We start from the raw sequence: 13,479 nt of genomic DNA, 5'->3' as shown, positions 1-13,479 counted from the left end.
AAACAATTCCTAAAATTCCGTAATTCCATTCCTCAAAACACTCGTCAGCTCCTATAGTATCCTCCTTCGTCTTCCCCCACTTCAACTACGGATCCTTGGTGTATGGAGGGCTATCTGCAGGACTAGAGTTGAGACTGAAGAGACTCATGAATTGCTTTGTAAGATTTATCTTTGGGTTCCCTAGACGCTCTCAAGTCTCCCGCTGGTATTCCGAGTTGAAGTGGCTCTATCCAACCTCCCGAAGGCAAAACCTCCTTGGAGTTTTTCTATTCCAAGTTGTTAACATTAAAAAACCTACCTATATCCTAGATCTCCTCACTCTTCGTTCATCCATCCATTCATTAAACACCAGACCCCATCCGAATAATTTATATATGCCCTCCTATAGAACCTCCTTCTTTAGCAAATCCTTCGTCATACGTGCAACCTCCCTCTGGAATTCTCTTCCCATCTCCATTCGCCAGTCCTCATCCATTCTCTCCTTTAAACAACACCTAGTCCTTCATTTATTGAATAACCAAACCTAAGGAAGTCCATTTTCTACTATCAGTGGTTCTATCATTCACTGGTGCACCACGCTCGATAAGTAGCTGTACCACATCCAAGTAACCTTCCTGAGACGCCCACATTAGGGCTGTGAGTTATAAGTTGAATTACCTCTAACATCAGCCCCACGGTCCAACAGTAAGTTTACTAAAGGAATATGTCCTTTTTCTGCTGCATAACATAATGTTGTCATCTGGTACTGGCTTTTCAAATCTACATCTACTCCAGCATCAAGCAGTGCCCTTACAGCCTCAACGTGCCTACAACGAACTGCATGATGTATAATTCCGTGTTCAGTGCTGCATGATGAATTATTCCGAGTTCATTGCTGTCCCTCAAGGTGAAGTCAGTCCCATGCTCTGCTAGCAATTGAATAACAGCAGGCTTATTATTAACAGCTGCAAAGTAAGATGGAGTTCTGCCGCTACTGTCCATCTCATCTACTTTCTCTCCAATATCAAGCAAAATAGATACAGCCTCAAGGCACCCTCCCTCAGCGGCATAGTGCAGTGGGGTCCGACCATCATTGTCCTTGATTTTAGGATTGGCACCATTATGCAATAGCAATCTGATAATATCTGCCATTGATTTTTTTGAGGCGATTATTAGAGTCGTACTGCCATTGTTATCCTGCGAGTCCAGATCCACACCCATCATTAAAAGCATTCCCACAATACCTATTCCTAATCTTGTTTTAATAAATATATAAACATGCCCTATAACTTGAATCAGACAACCACTAGGTGACCATCAACCACGACACCTTGATATTAAAACAATTCTTGAAATAACATGAACAATTTTAAAATGTTATTATTTTTTAACAACACAATAATTTCTATAAAGTATTATAAAAACATTTTTACTTTGAGCAAAAATTTAATATGAATGAACATTTACATTTTATATTGTAATTAAAAATTTAATTTAGTAATGATTCGATATTTTTTATGGTCTCTAGCTATAAGAGAAATGCTTAATTTTACATGTTACAAGCAGTACTGTTAAATGTATTTACTGCAATGCAATACATACAGTTACTACAGTGCAATGCAAAACACGCCAATTAATCCATTCTGTTGAATTTGTTTACAAAGCTGGTCTTAGTTATAACATTGTACTCTGGTCCAGAAAACGTTTAATATTTATTTATTTAAGTGTTTATAATTCATACATTTCTTTTAAAAATTAATAACATAGAATGACCTATTCACTTTAAAACCACCTACTTTAAAAAAAAAAAAAACCTGTAATTCACTAAAACTTGATATTAACAATCTAAAGAGTGCTCAAAACTCAATAGCTTTTTTTTTTTCGAGTGATACCATGTATTTTATTTACATTGCATAAAACCAAGGAAAAACATTACATGAGCATATTGCAAATAACGTTGCTGTTTTTTTAATTGAAACAAGATCACTTATTTATACTAAATTGTTTTATCTTTTTGTTTTTATTATCCTGGCAGGAGTGTCCTACTTTTTTGTCCTCTAAGAGTTGTCCTATGAATATTTATCTCATGCTAAACGATATGTACTATATTTTTTATATAATTAGATGTGATGATGACAAGAGCCTTTACCATTACTTTTAATACAATTTGAAATTTAAATGGTAAATTGTAGCTGTTTCAACAGCAACTGAAAAATCCGTATTTAATAAAAGATCTAAGAACTAGCCTCAGCTCATGATTTAAAATAAGAAATGCTGGAGGTGTACTAGTGAGCAAAATGCTCAAATGAGAAAAAAAAAGATGTCACGTTAGGAGTATACTGATGAGAGAAATGCTCAGTCTTATAGTTACCGGTAGGCAAGAGCAACACTGAATTGAGTATAGATGGTGGGGTAAAAGAAGGAGTAACATAAACAAACAGGAATAACAACATCAAAGGCTTAACAGAAGTTGGACAAAATAGATGAAATACTAGAAAAATATAGAGGTTTATTTCCTAATATGAGCAAAATGCTGAAGGCTACACCTCTCTCAGGTTAATAAAAGATTTAAAACAAACTGCTTCAAACAAATGGAAATAATAAAGATAATCATAATACCTAAGATGTAAATAAAATAATATAAAAAAAATTAACATTAACTGAAAAATATTAAATATAATTTTTTAAATCTTTATTTGACACTGAATAAATAAAGACAGGTGTTTCTAAAATAAATAAAACATTAAAACAATTTGTTTTATTTAAATGTATAAAATATATTCGTGTTTTTTTTTTTTTTAAATCTATAACCATTATTCAAAATACAAAATTTTTTTAAACAATAAAAATTATATAAACCTTTGATAATTTAGTGTAAAGCTCAATTAAATTGAAGGGGACATACAGTTAAAATTATAAAACCCCACCTTTTAATATCAGGTATTCTATGACAGCTTTATGCCGTTTTCTATTGGCATATTTTAAGGCAGTTTTTCCTGCATGATTTTTAATATTCACTTCTGCACCATGTTCAACCAGTAATTTCACTATGTCCAAATGACCACCATAAGATGCCCACATTAAGGATGTGGAACCACGGTTTGTCTTACTATTGACATCTGCCCCACGATCTAACAATAATTTTACCAATTGACTATGTCCATCTGTTGCTGCATAATACAATATAGTCCTCTGGTCATGGCCTTTCAAATCTACATCGACTCCAGCATCAAGCAATGCTGCTACAACCTCAACGTGTCCCAGGCAGGCTGCATGATGAATTATTCCGAGTTCATTGCTATCCCTCAAGGTGAAGTCAGTCCCACGCTCTGCTAGCAATTGAATAACAGCAGGCTTATTATTAACAGCTGCAAAGTAAGATGGAGTTCTGCCGTTATTGTCTATCTCATCTACTTTCTCTCCAATATCCAGCAAAATAGATACAGCCTCAACGCACCCTCCCTCAGCGGCATAGTGCAGTGGGGTCCGACCATCATTGTCCTTGATTTTAGGATTGGCACCATTATTCAATAGCAATCTGACAATATCTGGCATTGAATTTTTTGAGGCGATCATTAGAGTCGTACTCCCATTGTTATCCTGCGAGTCCAGATCCACACCCATCCTAATGAGCATTCTTACAACAGATGGATCTGAAGCAACATGTAAAGGTGTCATGCCATTTTGATTTTTAATGTCTGCTAAGTGCTTCTTACTTTCAAATACTTTAAATATTTCAGCGTTTCCTAAGCTAGCTGCTAAATGAAGTATTGTGTCTCCATTGCCAGACTTAAGTTCAAGCATGATTTTAATTTTAACAAATTGCTTCAACTTATCAATATTGCTTATATCCATGATCATCTCAAGAAGAGTCTTATAACCTTCAGGAATTATACTAGTATCAGCTCCTTTCTCCACCAAAATTTCCATACCTCGGGCATTACCTGCTCTGACAGCACATAACAATGGAGTTTCTCCGTAGAAATTAGTTTCGTTTATATTCATTCCAGCTTCCAGCAAAATCTCCAAGGCTTCATTTTGGCCACCAGTGGCTGCAATGTGAAGGTATGTATCTCCTCTGATCATACGCTTTTCAACCTTAACCCCAGCCATTAACAAAGCCTTGATCGAATGTTGGCAGTTACTTTTCACAGCTTCCTCAAGTGGAGTTGCATTACTGGAGTTCACTACTTCTAAGTCTGCCTTTAAGTAATTAAGAGCAGTAATGGCAGCATAGCTATCAGCCCTTGCAGCCAAATGGAGAAGACTGTCTCCAGACTGAGTTAACCCTTTTACATCTCCACCTATGGAGACCAGTGCAAAAATATCACTAAGGCTGTTATTTACAACTGCATTTTCAAGTTGTCTTGACAGATCACCATAAGCATCCTGTAACAGTTATTATAGAATTTCTCATAAAGTAAAAACTCATACTACATCAACACTCAATATTTATTAGGATAGTAAACTACGAATCTACAGCAATATTTTTATTTATTTATACAATATTTGCTTCTAGAAAATAACCCTATACAAATTGAGTCTATCTCAAAGCATATCAAACATGGCTGAATTTTTTATAAATCCAAGATCAGGTTATTGCCACCTGATCATATAGAAAACATGTTCTAAAAGACGCAAAAGCACCGGCTAAGTGATATCATAGATGAATATGGAGTGTTGACTGGTACCAAATATCTCCAGAAGCACAAAAATGCGACCAAAATTTTGCATCGGGCTCTGACAGTGAGATACAACTAGATAAAGGGTAAGAAACAGCCCATATTATACATACCACCCAAATAGACCCCTTCTAAAAATTTCCCTCCAGCTTTATTGGGATGAATCAATTATTACGGACCATACTGTGCGTCATAATAAAACAGATATCCTTATAGATTTAAGAGCAAAAAAAAAAGCAGAACTTATTGATGTCGGGATCTCCAACGACAATAATATAAGCTCTATTGTGGGAGAAAACTGAGGAAAAATCAGGAACGTTATAGAGTTTAAGGAATTGTATCATTTGGAAGGTGTTAACACTACTCCAATCATAATATCTACCAATGGTCTCATACCAAAATCAACAGTGGCAGGTTTGGGGTTGCCAATTGATATGCTAAGAGAGGCTCAACAGTTGGTTCTCTTATACACAGCACATATAGTTTAAAAATTTTTATATATTAAAAAAAATAATTAAAAATATGAAGGTGGTTGGACTTTTAGTCTCCCAACTCAAAAACTCAACGCGGAATAGTGAGAAAAACAGATGATATATATTGACCAACTAATAATGACATCATAAAATGCTAAAAACTACTTCAAATTAGAGTAAAATGCTGAAATAAACAATAACCATGAAAGGAGCATTACAAATATTGAATAAATAAAATTAATATAAATTAAAATAAATACAAAGCCACAGTCATTTCATGAAAATTATTAAATCATTATGTTATCCTATAGCAATATAATTGAGGTAGATTTTCAGAGGAATTAAGTTATACTATAACTATATACCACAATTTAGACAACTCAGGTGCGAAAGCAGGAACAGAATTCTATTTCCAACATCTGTTCTATTAAGCACATTATGACTTCTGACCAGTATACAAGGTAGAATAAATCCTTAGGTTTGTTCTAACAATCACTTTTGATTGTCCGGGAACTGTACAGAGCATGTGCAGTACAGTTCTGGACAGTCAGAAGTGGTTGTTGGAACAGACCTCAAGTAGTATTGGAAATGATTTGTTTTTAGTAAGCATTATTACTTACTAGATATCTGGCAAAGTGCATCCATAATGATTACAACAATGATCTTGTTTTTATTGTTGGTGTGGTAGTGGACAGCTTTTGTTTATTTAGAAAAATGGACAAAAAAAGTGAGTTTCAGTCAGTGATTAAACACTTAATTTATAAATCCTAACAACGAAAGAAATCAAAGCTAAGTTAAACCCAGTTCATGACACATCTACCCCTGCTACTTACCTTATAACTAAACACAATGGGATAAATGATTTCAAAAGATGAACAATGTTCAAAATGTCCTAAAGTGAGTATACCCGCAACGATTGGCAAAACCACATCATGATGTTAAATGACCAAAGAGCAAACTTGTACAATAGTTGAGGCCACAGGGGTATCGAAAGGCAATGTCATTTCACTTTTGCACAATATAATGGAAATGAAAAAAACATCTTTATGAGAGATGCTGTGTTTGCTCTCATTTGAGAACTAATCTAATTGTGTGGTCACCTCTAAGGCTTCCTTGACGTACATGTCATAATCTGGATGAGTTTCTGCAACGACTCATAACTCTAGACGAAACATGGATAAACCATTAAATTCCTGAGTTGTAGGAAGAGTAAATTGTTAAAGGCTAATCATCCCTAACCCACATTTTGTTGGGATGCACATGAAATTATTCTCATCAAATATTTGGAAAAGGACAATTACTGAACTGACAAAAAAATTCTTTTTAGCAAGAAAATACTGAAGAATAAAGTTGAGGTATTTAAGTTTGAATCAGTAGACAATGCACCATCCGCCATATTCAGTCGCCAATTAACTTCTTTTTATATATAAGAAGATGGTCAGGGTCAAAAGAGAAACGAAAATAGTTTACAACTATTTAGTTTCCGACCCACTTTGCAGGGCTGTTCAAAGGTAAAGATTGAACAGTAACAGAGCTGTAGTAGCCCTGATGAAGCCCTACAAAGTAGGGCGAAACATCGGAAAATAAATAGTTGTAAAATATTTTTGTTTCTCTTTTGACCACAATCCTGACCATCTTATATATAAATTTTTACGGTCAACTATATATGCATATATAACTTGTTTTTAGTTCAAAACTTGAAAAAATGGCTCAGTAGACAAGGGCTTATTTCAAACAAAGTATCTGACAAAGTATATCGAGCTAAAAGGAAAATAGAGAGAAAAATTACCCAACTTTTTTTTTTTTATGTGATTAAGGACTTATTGATGCCCCCCTCATATTATTAGAATACTTATTAAACACAAATAATTTGCAAAATGCTCTTCGGCTCTTGCATAGCAAAATTGTAAAAGCTAAAAGAATTCTTTAAAATGAAGATTTATTAAGCGTGCTAATAAAAAATTTATAATTGGATTTTCATGCATTGGCTTAAATTGTTTTGTTTTTTAACCTTTAAATTTTACACGAAGGTAGACCTTGATTAGATTTTTTAAGGATGATAAGAGAATTTCCTATCTTGAAGCAAGGGCAGATAATAAGTACTTCATAAATGGAAATGAATGTTTCTATGGTTTCATTGAAATATGGCTTAACAGAACTGATTTCATATCACCATTAAAATTAGACCAGTTAATATAAAAAATTTATGTTCAACAACACTCATTACTTGTGAAAAACTTCAATTATTAAATTACTTTCATGTATATTTCAATTATTTTTATGTTTTGCATTTCTGCCAAAGGACTAATAGCCATTATTAAAATGTATTTTTGAGAACTAGGTCACCATTATCAAGAATCCTAACACAATGGAGTCCCTATAACCCCAACTTCTATAGTCTGAAAATCTGTTAAAACCAGAACTGAAATAAACTTATATTCGTTGGAGTCAGAAAGTAAATTACGATAAAACCATAGTAATAACAAGATAATGTAATGCAACATCCCCTTTTTTCATAAATATTTTTCTTTATACAAATAGTTTATATTTTTAATGTAAGTAATTTTAAATAATTTTTATTAGCTTTGTCAAATCAAATATCAAGCAAACCAATTTTATCATACAGAAAATATTAAGTTAAAAACAAACATGTTGAAACAGTCAAGATAGTGGCGCCATTCGGAAGTCTTATGTTGACCCAGTGGATTTATTTATCTATATATAAAAAATGTAATGGACGTTTGTAAAATAAAAGAATACATGAGTAAATAAATTTATATCCTTGAAAAAATAAATTTGAATGAATTCGATTATAAAAAATTTTTGATGGATGTAAAAGTCCTTATTCAGTTCATTTTGCATTGCATGAAATCTCAAATACTTTTTGGCCGGAACTGTAAGCTAAATATACTTTGTTCGTTTCTATGCTAATTATTTTTTATCTCTAAATAATAAAAAATAAAATTATGTATTAATGAGTAAGGTGCATTACCTTTTTTATTTATAATAAATATAAAAAAGCAAAGGTAATAATATAAAAGAAAATAGTCTTGGTGTGCTCATGTACTTGAATCGAAAATTTGATATACTTAACTAATTTTTAAGATTTCCCAATCATTGAAATCATCACCAAGATTTTCGTAAATTTAAGTACTTTTTAAAGATAACATCTCCAAAGTGCTGTATGTATGTTTTTAGATTTACCTTTCATAAGACTTACATCTTAAAAGTTAAAAGACTTACACAAAAATTAATCGTTTTTGTAATATTTTATTATTAAGTTTTTAATGTTTCCAATAATACTGTTTTTACCAAGTTGTTTAATATTAATACTGCTCCCTCACTGCCGAATGCAGGACAGCTTAGAATTCATGCAGGACAAAAAAAATTTTATGTTCTTAGAATCGAAAATTTTCACTTTTTTGTTTTAGAGCCGGTTGCACCATTAAGTTTTAACTAAGATTTCTGGACATCTCAGGTAAAATCAATAATTATCCATTGCATTTAAAAATTAAACTTAGCTGCGTAAAAAGATAGCCCGCTAAACTGCGTTAAAGTAATTAACCATATTAGGAACCTATCAAAGTTACATCTGGAATCTGTAATCTAGCATAGATGAATTCTATTCTAATTTTGTTTCTTACCAAATTCAATAAAATAAATTTTATTTAGATAGGTTATTTCTTTTTAGTAGCTTTCTTTATATTATCATAGTTATGTTTTAAATCATAAGAGGTTCTTAACTCTACTATTTTTTCCCAACAACTTAATTTTTGTTTTGATGTAAGGTTATCGATTTTTTATTTTCTCTAATTGCAATATATTTCTTTACTAGTCCTAAGAGGATTTCCTCTTCTCTAAGGGAGAAATTTTGGCTTCTCTTGTTCATTCTGAAATAATTTCTAAGTAATTGCACTAATGGGAAAATATAACCAATGAAATCAATACATTCTTATCAAGTTTTATATTTCTTTTAAGTAAACCTAAGTTATTCGAGTTTACATAAAATGCAGCGTTTTAATTCAATTTGATGATTTGATTTGATATATGATTTGTTCAGTAGATAAATTTTGAACTTAATTAAAAAAGGGATTTGATTATTTGTTCTATGGTAAATATAATATGATAAATGTTACCTTAACTGTGCTATTATGTAAGAAAAAACATAAAACATTATAATAATAAAGTTCAACCAATATTGGAATTGAATTTTTGAGAACAGAAATGTGATCTAGAATTATTTCAGTTTTAGGTAAACTTTCCAACCTAGTTAACAAAACTGTAGACTAGAAACAGGTCCCTAAGTTACCTGAGTTTTACTTTACTCTAGGACAAATCTTAGTTATTCTGGAGACTGCTGCAACCGGCCTTGATTTTGATGAACTTTTTTTTTAGTAAACCCAGATACATTTTTTTTAAATAATTTATTTATGCTTTTAAAATTAGAAATCCGGCGAATCTAAAGAAAAATATATCTCATTTTAAAACATCTCTTGAATAAGAAATAGTAATTTTTTTTTTCTTCTGTACACCAGTACCCCAGGTTAATGTTCCTATACCCAATAATGTGGGTAGAGTTCCCAAATTCAATATACTAAAATCAAATGATAGTCACTGCTTGAAAATAAAAATACTCGGATGAGTGTTTTTAAAATATTAAAACAATTTATTTTATTTAAAATAATATATTCTCCAATATGTTCACAATACTTGTATCCAATATAATATTCGATATCTTCACTTATATGTTTAAAATACAGTAAAATAGAAATGTATAACAAAGTATAAATCTATGAAAATGTTTACTTAACTTTGATCACAGAAAAATTAAATAAATCCTAGAAAATTAACGATAAGGCTCAGCTGAACTTGCCAACGTACGGTAAATTACAGAATAGAGAATCACATAATTCCACCCTTAGATTTCAAGTATTCTATAACAGCTTTATGTTCATTATTATAAACATATTGTAAGGAAGTCCATTTATTAAATTCAAAGGTTTTATCATCCACTGGTGCATCACGTACAACAAGTAGCTGTATCATATCCAAGTGACCTTCCTGAGACGCCCACATTAGCGCTGTGGAGCCATAACTTGTCTTACCTCTAATGTCTGCCCCACAGTCCAACAGTAATTTTACTAAAGGAACATGTCCTTTTTCGGCTGCATAACATAATCTTGTCATCTGGTCCTGGCCTTTCAAATCTACATCTACTCCAGCATCAAGCAGTGCTGTTACAGCCTCCACATTCCCACAACAAACTGCATGATGTATTATTCCGTGTTCAGTGCTGTTCCTCAAGGTTAGGTCAGCTCCACGCTCTGCTAGCAGTTGAAGAACAGCAGGCTTATTTTTAACAGCTGCAAAGAAAGATGGAGTTCTGCCGCTACTGTCCATCTCACCTACTTTCCCTCCAATATCCAGCAAAATAGATACAGCCTCAACGCACCCTCCCTCAGCGGCATAGTGCAGTGGGGTCCGACCATCATTGTCCTTGATTTTAGGATTGGCACCATTATGCAATAGCAATTTGACAATATCTGCCATTGAATTTTTTGAGGCAATCATTAAAGTCGTACAGCCGTTGTTATCCTGCGAGTCCAGATCCACACCCATCCTTAAGAGCATTCCCACAATAGATACATCTGAAGCAACATGTAAAGGCATTTTGCCACTCTGATTTTTAATGCCAGCTGTCAGGTGGTTCTGATTTGTGAAAACTTTAAACAATTCAGCATTTCCTGAGCGAGCTGCTAAATGGAGTATTGTGTCTCCATCGTCAGACTTAAGTTCAAGCATTATTTTAACTTTAAGAAACTGCTTTAACTTATCAATATTTTGTATATCCATGATCATCTCAAGAAGTGTCTTACAACCTTCTGGAATTATACTAATGTCAGCCCCTTTTTCTAACAAAATCTCCATACCGCGTGCATTGCCTGCTCTGACAGCACATAACAATGGAGTTTCTCCATAGTAATTAGTTTCGTTTATATTCAGTCCTGCTTCCAACAAAATCTCCAAGATTTCATTTTGGCCACCAGCGGCTGCAATATGAAGATAAGTGTCTCCTCTGAACTTACGCTTATCAACTTTTGCCCCAGCCTTTAACAGAGCCTTGATTGAACAAACACAATTATTTTTCATGGCTTCCTCGAGAGGAGTGACATTACTGGAATTCACGACTTCCAGATCTGCCTTTAGAAAACTAAGAGCAGATATGGCAGCACAGCTTTCATTTCGTGCAGCCAAATGGAGAAGGCTGTCTCTGGACTGAGTCAACCCATTTATGTTTCCACCTTCAGAGGCTAGATTAATGATATCACTAGGACTGTTATAAGCGACTGCATTTTCAAGTTGAATAGCTAGATTATCACTATCGTCCTGTAACATATATTTTAAAATTTTATATAAAATGAATACTTAATTTTTTTAATATTTTAAATCAACTGCTAAAATTTAGAGTGCTTTGAATTTCAGTTATGAATGCTTCATCAGAAATTTTTTATTTCTATTGGGTAATGTGGCTGGAGTATTTATTTTTTAAAAGTTACAATTTTCTTATCCCTATCCCCAATCTTGTTCTGATAAGTATAAAAACATGTCCTAAAAATTTTTACTTGAATCAGACAACTACTAGGTGACCATCAACTTCAACATCTTGATGTTGAAACAATTCTTGAAATAGCATGATCAATTTGAAAAAAAATTTTTAAAAACACAATTTTACTATGAACAATAATTTCTATTGAGCCAAAATATAATATGAAGGAGCAAACTTTTACCATTTCTTTCTTCTAACATTTACTCTACAATCTACTATAGTAACCATTCAGTATTTTTTATGGTTTCTAGCTACAAGAGAAACGATGTGAATGCTGGAACAGAATTCTATTTCCAATATCCATTCTATCAAGCACATTATGACTTCTAAACATTATATGAGATAGTCAATAAATCCTTAGAAATTCCTTAGGTCTGTTCCATCAAACACATCTGATTGTCCAGGAACTCTACAGACATGCGCTTTACAGTTCCGGACAGTCAGAAGTGGTTGTTGGAACAGACCTCAAGTAGTATTGGAAATGATTTGTTTTTAGTAAGCATTATTACTTACTAGATATCTGGTAAAGTGCAGCCATGATTATTACAACAATGATTTTGTTTTTATCATCGGTGTGGTAGTGGACAGCTTTTGTTTATTTAGAAAAATGGACAAAAAAAGTGAGTTTCAGTCAGTGATTAAACACTTAATTTATACAACAATGAAAGAAATCAAAGCTATGCAATTAATGACTTATTGATGCATCCTCATACAATTAGGGTACTTTCTAACCACAAATAAATTTAAAAATGCTCTTAAGCACATGCATAGCAACTTTAAAAGATGGAAGAAGTCTTCAATACGAAAATTTGTTAAGAATGCTAATAAAGAATTTATAATTGGATTTTCACTCATTGGCTTAAATCGTTTTGTTTTTCTAACCTTTACATTTAACAGGAAGGTAGACCTTGATTAGATTCTTTAAGAATGATGATGAAAGAATGAAAACTTTCAACGGTCGTAAACGAGACTTTACACTAGACTGATAAGTAAGCATTAAATATAAAAAAAATCAAATATATTTTATTTTCAACTAGAAAATATAGCATTTCTTTCCTCAACGCTACAAATCCGCAGATAATATCCTACCTTGAAGAAAGAATGTATATGAAGTATTTCATAAAAAAGGGAAGTGAGTATTTCATAACTCTAGATGAAACATGAGTAAACTATTAAATTCCTGAGATGTAGGAAGAGTAAATTGTTAAAGCCTAATCATCCCTAACCCACATTTTGTTGGGATGCACATGAAATTATTCTCATCAAATATTTGGAAAAGGACAATTACTGAACTGACAAAAAAATCCTTTTTTAGCAAGAAAATACTGAAGAATAAAGTTGAGGAATTTAAGTTTGAATCAGTAGACAATGCACCATCCACCATATTCAGTCGCCAATTAACTTCTTTTTATATATAAGAAGATGGTCAGGGTTGCGGTCAAAAGAGAAACAAAAATAGTTTACAACTATTTATTTTCCGACCCACTTTGCAGGGCTGTTCAAAGGTAAAGATTGAACAGTAACAGAGCTGTTCAATCTTTACCTTTGAACAGCCCTGATGAAGCCCTACAAAGTGGGGCGAAACATCGGAAAATAAATAGTTGTAAAATATTTTTGTTTCTCTTTTAACCTCAATCCTGACCATATTATATATAAATTTTTACGGTCAACTATATATGCATATATAACTTGTTTTTAGTTCAAAACTTGAAAAAATGGCTCAGTAGACAAGGGCTTA

The 13,479-nt window shown here is 32.6% G+C and overlaps 2 protein-coding genes across 3 annotated transcripts in view; both read right to left on the bottom strand.

Moving 5' to 3' along the window:
- Nucleotides 1-789: 789 nt before the first annotated feature.
- Nucleotides 790-1,200, bottom strand: LOC136796101 (uncharacterized). Its single transcript, XM_067048812.1, has one exon. It carries the CDS (start codon nucleotides 1,198-1,200, stop codon nucleotides 790-792), a length of 411 nt encoding a protein of 136 aa, XP_066904913.1.
- Nucleotides 1,201-2,656: 1,456 nt separating this feature from the next.
- The window catches only part of LOC106691248 (putative ankyrin repeat protein RF_0381), a 14,910-nt gene continuing 4,087 nt past the window's right edge, over nucleotides 2,657-13,479 (bottom strand). Inside the window, exon 3 of one of the 2 annotated variants that reach the window (XM_014436963.2) lies at nucleotides 2,657-4,368. In XM_014436963.2, coding sequence (XP_014292449.1) covers nucleotides 2,893-4,368 — 1,476 coding nt within the window. In that variant the 3' untranslated portion in view covers nucleotides 2,657-2,892. Of the gene's footprint in view, nucleotides 4,369-9,536; nucleotides 11,522-13,479 lie in introns of those variants that run through there. The other variant, XM_014436962.3, reaches the window with a different exon arrangement.

The sequence above is a fragment of the Halyomorpha halys genome, unplaced genomic scaffold (assembly GCF_000696795.3).
Source record: "Halyomorpha halys isolate HHAL.00 unplaced genomic scaffold, Hhal_1.1 Scaffold2191.1, whole genome shotgun sequence".
Lineage (NCBI taxonomy): Eukaryota > Metazoa > Arthropoda > Insecta > Hemiptera > Pentatomidae > Halyomorpha > Halyomorpha halys.
The sequence above is the reverse complement of the archived record's forward strand: the minus strand, read 5'-3'. Positions and strand labels throughout refer to the sequence as shown.